At 38.6% G+C, this 15631-nt stretch overlaps 2 protein-coding genes across 3 annotated transcripts; one reads left to right on the forward strand and one right to left on the reverse strand.

Annotated features, from left to right (window-relative positions):
- Positions 1-6107: 6107 nt before the first annotated feature.
- Positions 6108-8549, reverse strand: LOC140788380 (probable polygalacturonase At1g80170). The gene is made up of 8 exons (XM_073137613.1): positions 8259-8549; positions 7694-7822; positions 7356-7526; positions 7223-7261; positions 6934-7141; positions 6768-6849; positions 6582-6690; positions 6108-6506 (listed from the first exon to the last, which is right to left on the reverse strand). Exons 1-8 carry the CDS (start codon positions 8547-8549, stop codon positions 6108-6110), a joined length of 1428 nt encoding a protein of 475 aa, XP_072993714.1.
- A 747-nt stretch (positions 8550-9296) lies between these two features.
- Positions 9297-15439, forward strand: LOC140789721 (cysteine-rich receptor-like protein kinase 2). 2 transcript variants are annotated; one of them, XM_073139524.1, is made up of 9 exons: positions 9297-9434; positions 9912-10152; positions 10345-11282; positions 11986-12108; positions 12197-12333; positions 12403-12613; positions 13763-13997; positions 14127-14277; positions 14612-15439. In XM_073139524.1, the coding sequence occupies exons 3-9, from the start codon at positions 10511-10513 to the stop codon at positions 14933-14935; spliced, it is 1953 nt and encodes a 650-aa protein (XP_072995625.1). In that variant the 5' UTR covers positions 9297-9434; positions 9912-10152; positions 10345-10510; the 3' UTR covers positions 14936-15439. The 2 variants fall into 2 exon arrangements, with proteins under 2 accessions (XP_072995625.1, XP_072995624.1); XM_073139523.1 differs by having other exon boundaries at positions 10356-11282.
- The last annotated feature ends 192 nt before the right edge of the window (positions 15440-15631 follow it).

Consider the following 15631-nt stretch of genomic DNA (forward strand, 5'->3'; position numbering starts at 1 on the left):
AAGAGCTAATGTTATGCTTGTTGGGTATTTTAATTTGACACTGGTTCACATCCAAAAAGAAAGAAGTGAGCTAGAGCTAAGCTAGACGATGAAGTAAAGTAAGACTAAGCTCATGAGCTTATTGTCCTAGGTCGAACAAATTAGTTGATAAGATCTCTATTTTTTACATCTCTATGTTTCTCTAGTGTCGTAAGAAAATATGGGGATGTAAAAAAAAAGGGGGGGGTATTTGATATAATAGTTATGGAGATTATAATTTGTCTATATTATTTTTATTTATTTTAAAAGTAATCTTGTGTATGTTAATATGTTATAACTTATGTTAATTTATAAATTAGATAAAGGGTATAATGGTAAACATATTTTTTTTAATAAATTGAGTAAACTTCAATTTTCTCCTGTACACCCAAACAAATGAAATAAAATTATTTTCTCTTTATTTCGCTTCGCTTGTCTTTCTTTTATCTTCGTATAAACATAGTGTAACACAAGAGAAACACCGATCTCGCGCTAGATTTGCCAATTAATTTATTGGTTGTTGGGCTATCTGGATTAGTGGGCAATACAAACAAATGCCAAGAAGGAAATTGAATTATGAACCATATGCTTCCAACGAAGGGATGGGATTGTCTTGTTTCAACAAGTTGGCCAAAACTTTAGAATCATATTTGATCAACGACTTGGGACAAATCGGATTTGCGGGCTCTCAAAAGAGGGAGCAAAAGAGTAGCAGTTTTCGCATGTATTTCGATCAAGTGGCAAAGATACTGGAAGGTACATCATCATCATGTTGTCGTGCAATGAACCCAGCCCTGGCCATGGAGTCCTGCCATGAGAAGGATCCATGTTAATTTTGATTTCTCCTTATAAAGTGGCTTTCCACCTTGCAGTTAAGGTGTCTGGCAGGCTTTGGGCCATTGATGGGATTGAAAGAGCTCAATCGTGAGGGCTATTGTGAAAGAGTTTGTTAGTAAGAGACAATTTTTCTATAGAACATAGGCTCACATGTATCTCAAACATCGAAGAAAAATAAATATCTAACAGTAATGTTGTCCGTACAAGCATAGCGACGCTACATATGATCGATTTGTCTGTGGCTATCATACTAAGAACCTTAGCCGTAAACTCCTATATCAACTTTATCATCACTATTTTAGTAAATTATCGTACACAGCAAAATCATTACTTGTAGTATAATCTTACACCCATACTCTCATTCATTGTCAAGAAATAAATTTAGTAGAATCATCACATACAGCGGGATTATCGCTCATAGTGGAAATAAGAGCACAATGCTCATAAACGCATTGACCCTGCATCATCAATTATTGTTAGGTTTACGACTCCTATCTTTCAATCATAATTTCATGTGTCTATTCTCCACACTCGGCAATATTATGCCTGCTTAAATCGACGCTTTGATAGTCCCCTTATGACCTCACGACCTCAAGAATTGACAGATATAAATATAGGTAACAAATATACACTCTACCCCCTGACCCTAAACTTAGAGGGTAAACGAGCGTTGCCGAGATGGAACTTAACTACATGGTGATACATGCAAATGGTGCAGTAATTAACATCGTCAATCATAAGATATGCACATCAAAGATATTATAATTAGAAATGCTCTAATAATTTATAAATAACTATGAAGTAATACATTAAATATAATTATGCTAAACAATGAATAAACACCTATATATGTATAATATGAATATGATAAACTCATAAAGTAAAACATCACTTCCATATTAAACTATTTCTAAACCATAGAGAATTTATTTGCCTAGCATCACTTCCAAATTAAGTAATTCCAACTGCGTCACGGATCATCCTCACTCAATAATAATTTTACCTCAATAATATAAATTATATACATAAGCATAAGCCTACATAAATTAATTAATTAATTAATCCATGGATAGTTATTACAGGTTTGGGATATATCCACCTAAGAGTCCTTATATTTATAAATCATGTAGAGTTAGTATATTAATTTTGACGATAGGACGCACTAATAAGATTTATTAAATACAATTATCATCATGATCACTATTCACCTAATAATTATCGATTTAAAGTAAACTAAAATAGACAGCATTTAATTAACTTACTTATTAAATATTAAAGCATGTTTAATATAATTATTATTTTCTAATATTGATTTATAACAATTATTATAACTAACCAAAACTACCCTCTAAAGATGATTAATAATTTAGACTCAAATTGACAAAGATAATTAAATAAAATGAGTAAATTATATTAAAATAAAATAAAGATCAACTAATCTATTTGGCTAGCCCAAGACCTAAAGCAATGGGTTGGATTATAACTAACCTAAAAGTTTGGCTCGAAGCTCAAACTAGCTAAAATTGTCATTTAGGCTAGGCCGTAGCCCGAAAAATTGGGTTAGGCTACCTACAATCCAACCCACCAAAGAATTAGCAACTCCTTATTCCCTTTCCCAAAGTAAGCCAAGGAGGTAGAGAGTGGCTACTGGTGAACGCCACCATTGGCAGCCGACTAACACATGCCCGCCCCCTTTCTCTGGTTAGAAGAGTGTACATAGCACACGAGTGGCTGACAACATAAGAGAAGGGCTCCTCTATGACCGCCGGCCAAAGAATCAGTCCACACCGTCGTTTGAGCTATGAGAACCCCAAGACAATGTGCCATCGGCTTCCCTTTGTGGGGGGACATCTTCTCGAATGGCCAAGGGGAGGAGACGCAAATGATGATGGCCAATAAAATGGCTCAAAGCTAACGAGGGGAAGCTACCATATGTAGCCTCCACTAAGAGATGAGATGGCCCACAAAGGGCATCATCGGCACGAGGCCGATAGGGGAAACATTTGGGATCTGTGGCAGGAGGCACGAGGCTGTCGGTTGGCTAGATTTCTGACGAAATCGAGAGAAAAATAAAAATGGAAGAAAACATTAAATACTTAATTACACCTAAATTATTCATACTTGGTGGAAGAGAACGTTTTGACACATCGATCCCCGAGGTTGACGTCCTCCAATGGCTCTCCGGCGTGACGAGAAAAAGAAGGGGGTAGCCGATAGTCATGGGAGAGAAAGGAAGAAAAGAAAAAAAGAAGAAAGAGGAAGGGGGAGAATATGGGGGTGGGCCACGTGCCCCGCACATGCGCACCTTAGGACAACATATGTGCTAGTCACGTGCGCATACTAGATTTTTTTGTGATATGGGATGTTACACCCCTTCCACCTCCCATACCCTCACTACTACCTTCCTCTATCTTCATCAATTTTAGTATCTCCTACACCGACTAGCATCAGCTAGTCTCCAAATTACATCTCGATGGCCCAGTCCGATATTGGCCCCTCCAGTTATAGCTGTTGCGTTGAGCCCTACCGCCTCGTCTCCGGATCGAACCAGCTCATGTACTATTCTTTCTCTCCAACATATTCACCCTCCTCCCCGACATCACCGCCGTCAACCATGTGGCCGATGCCGACCTCTTGAACACTAGCGGCATTGCCTTTCACGCTTCCTGCCTGTGGCCAGCCACATGCACCTCCACCGCCTCAGGCTCCTCTCACGCGCTTCCCAACATTACCACGTGAGGGCCCACCACCGTGACATCGGGTCCTCGCGCCACACCTCCTACCATGTGGTGCCAAAGGAGTCGATGAAGACGGCTAGCCTAGAGAAGGAGAGTGTGTAGAGGCAGACGTAGGGGATGGTGGAGGGGAGCGGGCACATCGTTGGCACATGCAATGAGATGGCGAGCCACGTGCAGGAATGAGGTCTGTAGCCATAGGTCGTGGAAGGGCAACAAGGGTTGTGGAGGTGGACGATAAGCCACGGGGTAAGGTGAGGAGAGAGGTGAAGGGCTGAGCGGATTGCGCAGCGCCACTCCTTTGACATGCGGGAGGTCGCCACGAGGTCCACCGTTAGCACGTGCAATAAGGCCATCAACAGCATGTCGTCGTGCAATAGAGGAGTACAAACAACACCAGCTTTCTCTTCCTTGCCTTTATCCTACGATTCATGTGGCTGCTTGCTGATCGTGGTCCATTAATTAACTAATTAATACTTATTCTCACAATTTACTCTTAAATTTTGTTCATCGGTAGCTTCATGACCCTCGTCTCTTACTTGCAATTTATGGGTACAAACATAGCACGAATTTACACGGGATTTGCATGGTCCTAAACTCCTTCCTCATATTCCTACTCATATTTTACTTTGTAGTGTCAATAGAGATGACAAAAATGATAACGAATAGACTCCGTTCGGGCTTGGTGCCCCCAAACCCTCCGATTTGAAGATGGAGCTCTAGCTCCTGATCTTGCCCCCATATATTGGGCCCAACTCTTTAAAATCGACTGCGAAAGCCTTGCTACTAAGGGCACCTCTTCTTATTCTTTTTCTTCTTCTTATTCTTTTTTCTTCTTCTTCTTCAAATCTCTCTCTTATAGAAGGTGAAAGAGTGTTCTTCTAGGCCTGCCACCATTGATCCCAATAGTTAGTGGCTAGTCGCGAGGAATGGCACTTTAGCCTCATTGATAAGTTATTGACCCTTCCTTTGCTTTATCTAATGAAGGAAACTAAATGCAAGTGGGCTTCGCTTGGCTTGTATGCACACTTCTATGAATGTCTCCTCTAACCTCCTCTATAAGAAGGTTGTGTGGTTCTCTCAGTTTTGTTTTGATATTCCCCTTATTAAAATGATATGTTCATTTCCCTCCCAAGTTTCTAACGATATCTAGGTCCTTGTATAGATCTACCTAAGATGGGTAGTCAGGACTTTTTCTTGTTTCCACTTCTAAGAGTTTTTGTATGAAGTGCAAACGGTGGATCAGGTGTGAATATTTAACCAAAGGAGTATATGAATCAGCAGGGGTTTGATTTGATCGAGGAGTTGGGCTTTTCTTTGTAGATCACATTTGACAAGGCATTACCAACCAATGGGACATGAGATCAGACTCTGGAGATTGTACTTTGCTCCTAAAATTAAAATATTTATCTAAAATGTTATTTGTAATCGGCTTCCCACTAATGGCAGGTTGCATTATCTTAACCTAGCGCCCAATTCCAATTGCTCCATTTGTAATAAGGCAGATGAATCAATTCATTATCTTCTATTGCATTGTTAGGTGGTAATGAAAGGAAGATACTTCCTTTATTAGATGCCTTGTCAACTATAGAAAAATCATAATGCTATGGTATTATATTACGTGATAGATAGCTTTTTGAGCATGTTATGATATTATAGCTATGGCTCAATGTGAGCTCGATATAAATAATTTGATAATTTAAATAATGCATATTATATATTCTTTTATTAATGAATATGAGCTATTGATATAAATATATTACATGGATCACATTATTATTATTATGTATCACGTGACTTCCTTCTTAATCCTAATTTTAAATTATAAAAATATATATTTGTTGAATTTTATACTCACCATTTTTTTATGAATATATTTCTCAGATCAATTTTATCTCATATTTTATGTATAAATATTAATAATCAGGTCGTGTGAAAATGACGTATATTCTAATCTATGTGAGTATTTTGATGTGAGCGTTAGAAGCGACACGCCAAAAGTGGTGCAAGGTGAACAAATAGAGATGCCGAGTGAGATGGCCTAGGGATTATTCCTCGAAGAAGAAGAGAACACGTGGCGGTCGCAGTCTGTGGGATTGTGCAGCGCCGGTACGGTGTTGTTCGATGACAAGAGTGGAGCAAGGGGATGGTGTTGTTCGACGATCGGGAAGACATGGGAGTGGGTTCCGAGTCACCTCGTGATGCGAGTTCACCCTACGACTAGGACGTTGATCGGAATGGATGATCTCGTCGCCATCGGCTCCATACACACCGGCCCCGGTAAATTAACTTAAAGAACTACTATATCCATATCTCCATCTGTTTTCCCCAACTTCCTTTATTCGTCATTATTTAGTATTATCAGAAATTAATTTATCATCTTCTCACTACTTCATCTGTTTGCATTTTCTAATTGAATTTAATTTCTTCGTTAACAATTAGGATACAGCTACTTGCCTATCCAGGAAAAATGATTACCCGATATCAGTACTATAACTTCAGAATAGGAGTGTATCTCTAGCAAGTGATATTATGTGGCTTTGTTAGCGGCTTCATCAACCTACTGTTATTCTGCAAGCAACCCACGCTCGAGGTCTCAAGCATGCCTTGAGATTCCCCGTAAGACTTCCAGCAGAAGGCCTTCTGGCGAGCTTGCAATTTGTTTGCTGGCAATAAATGGACATTTTTCAGATCAACGCCGGTGCACGGAGAACTGTCACTGCAAGCAAGACGCATTGGTTGGAACGAGTAAGTCCCTCTTATTCCTTTGAACATTACATCAGAGATGGCCACAGCGTCTGTCTTGTTCTTGCACGATCTTTTATTGCAGTAGTATTGATCGATCACTATCGGAATCTCAACATTCGAGACTTTTACGTTTGAAAATGTGATGTTCCTCACAGATCCTAGGCCTCCCTATGATGACACTTTTTGGAGTTAAATTAGCTACTAGTGCTTTGAGTAATTGCACACTTGTTAGAGTGGATTTACCTGCCATGTTTTGATCCTGACTCCGGATAAAGCATTTTGCACATTGATGTTGTCAACTGAGACATCAGAAACGCAAGCCAAGCTATTTCCTTTTCCAAGTCCTCCTAAGCTGCCAATAAGCAAATTCTTAACTTCGATTAGGATTACTCGATGTGCTCACTCCGTTTATGGTTTTTGTTTCTTTACCTGATTCCATGGCCTGGGTTGCATTTGATATTGCGTATGTGAATGTTTGAGCAGCCAGTCTGTATTGATACACAGTCATCACCTGTAGATGTTTCACAAGTTAAAATGATACCGAGCAAAGTTCTAGTATCTGATAAGCAACATCAAATCAGATGGGTGTCATTACCGCATCCAATGTTTGAGTTCTTGATTTCAACATCCCGTGTGTTCTGGAGGTGAATGCCGTCAGTGTTTGGGCTATCTTGGGAAGAAAAAATTGTGAGGTCTTTCACCTTGATCCCGCGAGAACTGTCAAACTTCAGGTGACACTGGGGGCTGTTGATGATTTGAATGTTACGAACAGTGATATTGTAGCTCTTGTAGAATCTCATAACCTGCAAAAGGACATGAAGTTATCAATTACTATTCTTGGAGGCCACTTCAACGAGAAATTGATAGTTGTTAACATGTCATACAGTCGGTCTCGACTCCAATAACCAATGTTCTGTTGCTTTCTGCAATTAAAAAGTAGATGAATTTACTTTTGGCCTCACGGAGTGTATGTTTACAGTTGACTGATATGTAATCCTCTTGTAATGTTCATCTAACCTGAGTATGCTGTCTCTGCTGAGAGAGATTTCGCAGTTCATAACCTTGGCCGTCAAGTGTACCACTTCCTTGGACGGTGAATTCATGAAGCCACTTAAAGTTCAGCCACTGCAGGATATTTGGTTTCGGCCAGTCCGAGATATTTGAAGGGGCCAAAAGAGTCCCATCTATCTGAAAAGAATCCACCATATAAACTAAGCAGAAACAACTAATTGAAGATCTATGCATCATAATAGTGTCCGTTTTCTACTGCTTGCTGCCTTTCTTAAGAAAATTCACTGTAATAGAAAGGAAAAGGTTGCAGACAAAGGTCACGGAGATTATGTAGAAGAAAAGACCTGAAGAACAAGGTTTGGCATGCAAGGGCCTTGAAGAGTGACTGGCTTGATGAGAAAACTGAATTCTGATGGGATTTCTATGGTTGCCCTTGAAACTACGCAAGCAGCCTTCCATGCTGCTACAAGTGCCTGCCAACATATCCACAGATAAGCTAATCATCACTTCAGCTGCAAAATTACTAGTGGATACATGACATTTCTCTTTACAGAAGCAAGCAAATTTTGTCGTCAGAAAGGTTATATTCTTTCTTATGCATGGTTGAGAGGACCATGACACAGTACATAAGAAATAAGCAACATGATGTACACTTAACAGTCATGCAATATCTATCTTAAAGATAATTAAATACACACACACACACACACACTTGAGTCTTTAATGGTCAATGAGTGGTACTACTGGAGATTCTACATAAGAGTCCTTAAATATAAAGGAAAAGTAGATTTCAAAATTGCTGTAGTATTAACTGTGGCAGCACCTCTGAAATAAAGCCATGTTGCACATCTACATTTCAAGGGTAATAGGAGAAAGATAATAAAGCATGCATCTAGAGCTTCTCGATACCTTAGTGTCATCAGAAACTCCATCTCCTATAGCTCCAAAATAGAGGACATCAAAAATTCTTGAATGGGGTTTGCTGAAACCATAACGATGAGATGAAGTAGAAGAGGCAGCATAGAAATGGTCAGTGTGAAGAATATGTTTGCCATCTCTACTTCCTCCTTCATACTCCGCATGCTTGTCTAGTCTGGTTGATTTCTTCTGGCGATTCAATTCTGGAACTATTGTTGTTGCGGAACAGAATGCCAACCAGAGTATTAAATGGCAGACAAGCGAGAGACTTGGATTTCTCATTGTGATCGCTACAACTTCTTCAGTTTTACTACAGGCTAAATTTGGTACTGGAAGTTACAAGCTACTGTTTCTCCTCAAGGAGATAGTTGGAGCTACCTATATAAGAACAAGGTGACGCATTCACCCCTGATCTTACCAAAATTTACAAATTCCAAAATTAAGAACCAAGATTTTGGATGATATCAAATTAATCTAGGTCGTTGTAAGCCTTGTGTGACAAAGTAATGGCCAGCATGTGGTCATGGCATTAAGACTCCTGTCGGTGGGCAAGAGCATGAGAGCAAGTGAAAAGGATCTATTATCTTGTGGTGTAACAGAATTAGTAGGACCAAAAAGCTGTTCCTTTTGAACGTGGAAAGACGTGAAAACTGCAAAAGATGTTCCTGGTAAGATAGAATAGGATGGAATCTCCAAAATTCTCATCTTTAAGATGTATTAGGAGATAACAAATAAGATTTATAAGGCGGATACTGTTATATTGGATATTATGATAGTGAGTTAAGTTAGGTACTGTCGTGGAATTGAGAGCTTGGATTGAGTTGAGATCCGTCATTAGCCTCGACACAAGTAAAAGAATTGGACGGACCACCGAGTAATATTAAGTGGATGAGGATCCAATCTTAAAGTCTTAATAATTAAAGGGTATATACATCCTTTACAGCTTATATATTGCATTTATCTGTGTGTGCATGGGGAAGGTGGGGCGCATGTTCATCAGAGGAAAGAATATACGTTGTTGCAGCAATCTGCTACTTATCCTATGAAGCTTTTTATTTATTTTCATGGATGGGCAACAAGAAGCACCACTTGACAGCTTTGCTCCCCTCTGGTGTAGGCTATAGCACACAGCCACGCGAGGGGTGGATGAGGGAACCAAATTAAACGGTAAGTAGTTTTCTTTGTTAAAATAAGACTCCACTTGCTTGATCTTTATGCTAATATTTGAATTGGTTTTCACTGGTTAATATGCTGCTGAGTCTGAAGTCCAAATGCTGTAGCAGTAGAAGAGGACTCTTTATGTTGTGGATTTTGACAAGAAAAAAAAAAAGTGGAATTAAGAGAGACGAATGTCAACCCCTGTTTCAGAGCTACATGCTTAACTTGTTTGACCCGTCATTGGATTACGGGTCACATGTTCCATCATCTTTTTTTCTTTTTCTTGGGATGGGTTTGACTACTTATATCCTTCAGACGATCATTCAATTTTCCTATCCAGCTAAAACATGAAACTGATTTAATTCACGGTAGCTCGGTTCTCGTTTCACACGTTATTATGACTCCATATGTGATCGTGATGTTCCTATTTTCCTGATTGCTATCTACTTTGTTTGAACGTGTCGTCCTGTAATTATGCAATCCCAGGCCTGCAAGTAGAAGAAGTCAATATCAATCGTCACAGTCAAGTCGGAGAAGAAAAGTTCGCAAGAAATCCGAACAAAAAGAAAAAGAAAGATAAATTGCGCCGCCGTTAGTATACTTTGGAATACAAGGGAAACTGACTTAAATATCTTCTCACCACCAACTCCAATTCCAAACCAGGTCGATCGAATTCCAAATCCAATTCTCCCTTTTCTCTCAAAGCCGCTACCTCTCTCAATCCAAGGTAAGATTCTCCTGAAACTTATCCTCATGAAAAGTCACACTATTACTTGTTTACACCTCTATAACTTCTGTTTGATTTATTCTATTTTGGGATCAGTTCCTCTGTAAATTATTTATGTAATTTAGATGCATGCATCAAGTAGCTGAGGTGTTCAGCATTGTGTTTCTCATGCGGATGGCCTTCTTAATCTAGTTTCTATGTAGGTTACTCTAAGCCTGGGGAGGATTTCATGAAATAAATTGGGGTTACACTTTGTTAAAGATTGTTTCTCTCGGAATTTTTGGTTCAAGCAGAAGAGTTTTGTGAAATTAGATTGTCAACCATAATATCATATCTTTTTTCCTGAATAATTTCAAGAATGACATATGAAGTCGGGAGGCATCGTCTACTATACTATCTTCGCGCTCTTGTTGTCATGTTCACATTTTTGAGCTTTTGGAAGGCTACTCTGGGAGACCCACAGACATCTCTTATTCGCCGGTTCTGCAATAATGCAACAGCTGTTTCTGGTTCTATTTTTGCCCAGAATTTTGTTCCTGCAATGGATAATCTAAGCACTGCAGTCACTTCAAATGGATATGGATTGTCTGTTGTTGGGAAAGGCTCAAATGCCGTTTTTGGACTTGGCCAGTGCTTTGAAGACCTAGGATCTGTCGACTGTAAGCTGTGTTTCTCTGAGATCAGGTCTCTGTTGCCTTATTGTTATCCTCAAATTGGTGGCAGGTTGTATCTTGATGGATGCTTTGGGAGATACGAGAATTACTCATTCTTCGATGAGATCACGGGCTCGCGGGACACACTTATCTGCTCTTCTGGTAACGATAGCTCGAACCCTAAAAGTTTCAGTCAAGCTGTCAGAGAGGTTATCAGCAATGTGACTTCAGTAGCTCTTCAGAACCCATGGTATGCGGTTGGGTCGGCTTTGGTTTCAAATACAACAGCTTATGCTCTTGCCCAATGCTGGGAGAACTTGAACAAATCACTCTGTACCTCTTGTTTTAATGCTGCTGCTGCTTCAATTGTAACATGCGCCCCGGCAAAAGAAGGGCGTGCACTCTTTGCTGGTTGCTATATCAGATATTCAACAGGACTTTTCTGGAATACAAAAGAATCAGGATCAGATTCTAAAGGTATACCTAAAGCAGTTGCAAGTTTGGTTCAAGTCACTCAACTTTCTTCTGCACAGACACTTTTTTCTTTCCTTATATAGTTGAAAAGGACTCAGATGTTCCATTTTAGTTTTTTCAAGAAAAGACAGCTTATTTTATGCTTGCATAATCCATCAAGAAGATGATTTGAAGTGCATCTGAACAACATGTCAATGCAGTCAAATTCCTTTTACATAAATAGTTCTACCAGATAGCCCAGAACTGGAATGAGATAAAGCATGAAGTGTATAGAATCATACTTCTACTTGTTACTGCTGATTGGGAAGATCTTTTTTTTTTTAACCTAATCCTTGTTAATATTCCCTTTAGATGCTTAAATGATAATTCTACTTGTATACTACTTTAGCATCATTCCTAATAGACGGTGGCTTACCAAATGTCATATTTGTTGTTGTTATGGCCGACTGATAGGATCATTTTGTTGCTAACAATCCTGTGTATATGCTCTCTAGATGCTTAAATGATAATTCTACTAGTTTGCAACTGAAGCATCATTGCTTATAGATAGTGACTGGATTAGTGATAGTATACTTGATCTTACTTACACCAACTGGTTAGTCCTTACTTCCTGAGCTTAGTAGGATTTGCAATCAATTGATATTTACTTCATATTACCCCTAGTTTTTGGTTTTATCTTTTTCTTTTAATAATCTCCAATGTTCAGGAAAAAGTAAACTTGCTTGGATAATAGTGGGTTCCTGTCTTGGAGCACTTGTGCTTCTTTCTGGGCTTTTGGCATGGAAGAAAAGATCCTTCTGGAGAAAAAGAAATGTTAACTCTTTCATAGGCAAGTAGAATGAAACTAAAGATGAACTCTGTACCTGAAATTCTTTACTGTTGTTATGTTACCTCTTCCTGATCTCAAATTATCGCAGGTTGGAATAGTGCAGAACTTCCTGCATCAATTTCTCAGTCCAGTTTAAGTTTTAAATATGAAGAGTTGAAGAAATCTACAGATAACTTTAATGTGTCGAACAAACTAGGTCAAGGCAGCAATGGAACTGTGTATAAGGTATGGGAATTGACTTGTGAAAAAGTAGAAACACAATTTCTTAGTTCTAAGATCCTGCTTCCTTCACAGGCTGTTCTTTCTGATGGAAAAGAAGTTGCTGTTAAACGGCTGTTCCTAAATACAAGGCAGTGGGTTGATCAATTCTTCAATGAAATTAATTTGATTAGTCAAGTCCGCCACAAAAATCTGGTGAAGTTGCTGGGCTGCAGTTTGGATGGCCCTGATAGCTTACTTGTATATGAGTACTACTTCAATAGGAGCCTGGATTTGTTCATATTTGGTAATTTCTCATTTTCTGTATGATTACTAACAGCTCATTTCTTCTCATTAGATATTCTTTTACTATGTTTTCCATTCTAGGAGGTAATCTTGGACATTATAGCATCGAAGTATTTTTAAACTGTCTTTGTTAGGCCATGTAATTGAGGATACATATTTTAAGTGTATCCACATCCTACCAATAAAGTCTTGCTTTGGTCCAAACCTATGCTATATTGAATTAGTGACCAATCTCCCTTTTAAGTTGCTTGTTTGGGAGAAAAAGGAGCAATTCAGGTTAAGAAGCTGACAATTTGTTAGTTGTACTGCAGCTCCTTTGTTACTGTATTGTTAGTTTTTGTTATCTGTCTTCTCAACAACCTAGACCCTTATTACTGCAATTATATATATATATATATATATATACATTAGAATGGACGACCATGGATATAATATGTGCAATAAGATTGAGTTATGCATGGTTTTCCTCAGATCCTGTGAGAGCATGCAAGATATGAATCCCACAGAGATGAACATGGAAGATCCACAGATCTGGTACACTGAATCTTGAAAACTAGGGCAAGATATGTGCAGATTATAGATAGCTAACAAATAAAACTTGTGCATGTGCCTTCTATCTTATTAATTATGAAATTGCTGTCATAAAATGTGATTATATCTATGTCAGCTTATCCAACTTATTCTTCAACGAGGGTTACTGTTAGCCACTAATATCAAAAGAGAAGGAGAGATGCTAATTAGGTCTTCAAGTTCAGAAATCATAACCCAAAAGTAATTCCGGAGCAGAATCAACCTAATGTAATAAGGAATCTCAAAATCGACTTGTTTTGCAACTCTAAAAGAGTTTCCAAGTATTGGAGAAGTATCAAAGCTGTAACCAGATATTTTTTACTCTAATTTCTGTGAGGTCTCTGACGATAATCATATCTCTGAATCTCTGATGCAGACACCATTATTGTGTCAAAGTTTCCATGTTTCCTAGATGTGCATAAGCTATTTACATAAAACTGTGATCGTAAGAATCAATAAAATTTTAGTTCAATTTATTTTTATTATTGTTTTTTATACAACTCTCTGCTCTTAAGCAGGCAGAAATTTTAAAAGTTTTTTCTCTTGTAACATCAATAATTTTGTGATAGTAATGTTACAGATGCAAATCATGATAAGAATTTAGCCTGGCAGCAGAGGATTGATATTATTCAGGGGGTTGCAGAAGGACTGTCTTATCTTCACGAGGAGTCAGAAACTCGGATTATCCACCGAGACATAAAAGCCAGTAACATTCTCTTAGATGATAAGTTTAAACCAAAAATAACAGATTTTGGCCTTGCAAGAGCTTTCTCCGAGGATAAGACACATCTTACCACTGGAATAGCTGGAACGCTGTAAGATTCTAATCTTTACTATAATTACTTAAACCTGTACGAGAACTATATTAGAAATTAATGACAGTCAGCAGTACTAAATAGCAATTTTCAGCAAGATGCAAAGCTAAATTATTAAGGTGATTGCAGGGGTTATATGGCTCCTGAATATGTTGTGCATGGGCATCTAACTGAGAAGGCTGATGTCTACAGCTATGGTATCTTGGTTCTTGAAATCGTGACCGGAAAAAGATGTTCCAGTTCGATTGGGTCACATGCTGGGCATTTGCTTCTAGCAAAGGTACTTGCCTAAAGTATTGACATCGTATGCCATTCTTCTACTCATTCCAATTGACAAAACTTAACTACAGGAACTATCACGGAGTAGTGACAACAAGCTGAACATTTGATGTTATTTTTACTTGTTCTGATTTTTAAAGGATATAGAACTGTTTACTTTTAGCAGACAGCAGGTTCATATGTATTTATTATGCATCTTTAAGGTAGATAAGGATTTTGTCTGTGGTTTTCTTTTGTACTGGAGATATTTCTGCATTGAATATCGCCAACATGAATTATTAAAGTAGTCATTATTTGTTCATCATCTGCTTTCTCTTTCTCTGATGCATTTACAGGTGTGGGATCATTACAAAGCCAATACTCCAGAGAAGATTGCCGACGAAGGGATTTACGAGGAGAGCAGAAAGGATGAGTTCATGCATGTGGTGCAGATCGGACTGTTGTGCAGTCAAGCCAATCCACGTGACAGGCCGACGATGGCAAAGGTGGTCGAATTGCTCAGGAATACCAGGCATGACTGGGAGCTCGTCATAGGAGACCCCCCATTTTTTGGCATTGAGATGGCAGATGTTGATGAAGGTGAAATCACACGATTGATGTACACCAACTCAGCTCCTAGCGTTTCAACATCATCTCAGTCTCACCTAAGCGGGAGATAACTTATCATCAATCTATACTACATCTACAAGATGAACTAATTGACAGTATCGTTCCTTTTGACTTCCTGACAAGACATGTCTTTTACATGATGTAAAATTGGATGAGATGTGGATTTCTAGCAACAAAGCCAGATAACACCTACCATTTTTCATTTGCCTCTTGTCAGCATTGGATCAGCTCAAGTGGAGTTACGAAACTGGGCCGCTGTAAGCCTGTAACAGAATAGCGACGACGAGCAACTTTTGGATATGATACTTACAACATGGAATGAAGAATAAGATGTCAAACTTGTAATGGCCAAAAAAATATGATGAGCAAGGCGAGCATGAGACCGATACCATAGTGCACCTTGTTTTGTAGCTCAATCTTTAATTTAGTTCTTTGCTTGTCCCATAATATTCTATCAAACTGCTTGGTGCTTCAAATTTGACTTCGTGTTCGCAAGAAACAGCAGATGTAAAAAATTACTATCCAACCTAATGCAGGACATTGTCTTTATTGTACTGTAGAAAGTAATATACCCTTCTTGAACTATGCAAGTAAACCCCATGAATACTATACAGGGATATAGTAGTATAGGAGTTTAGGGTCACAGGAACTCTAACAAAGTTATTGATAATAAATCACAACATCTGACTTTTACCTGATTATGCGGATATCTGGATACTGATTTATGAAATACATTCATCTGAATT

This window comes from Typha latifolia, chromosome 5, assembly GCF_019914945.1.
Source record: "Typha latifolia isolate L0001 chromosome 5, TyphaL0001v2, whole genome shotgun sequence".
In the NCBI taxonomy this organism is placed as follows: Eukaryota; Viridiplantae; Streptophyta; class Magnoliopsida; order Poales; family Typhaceae; genus Typha; species Typha latifolia.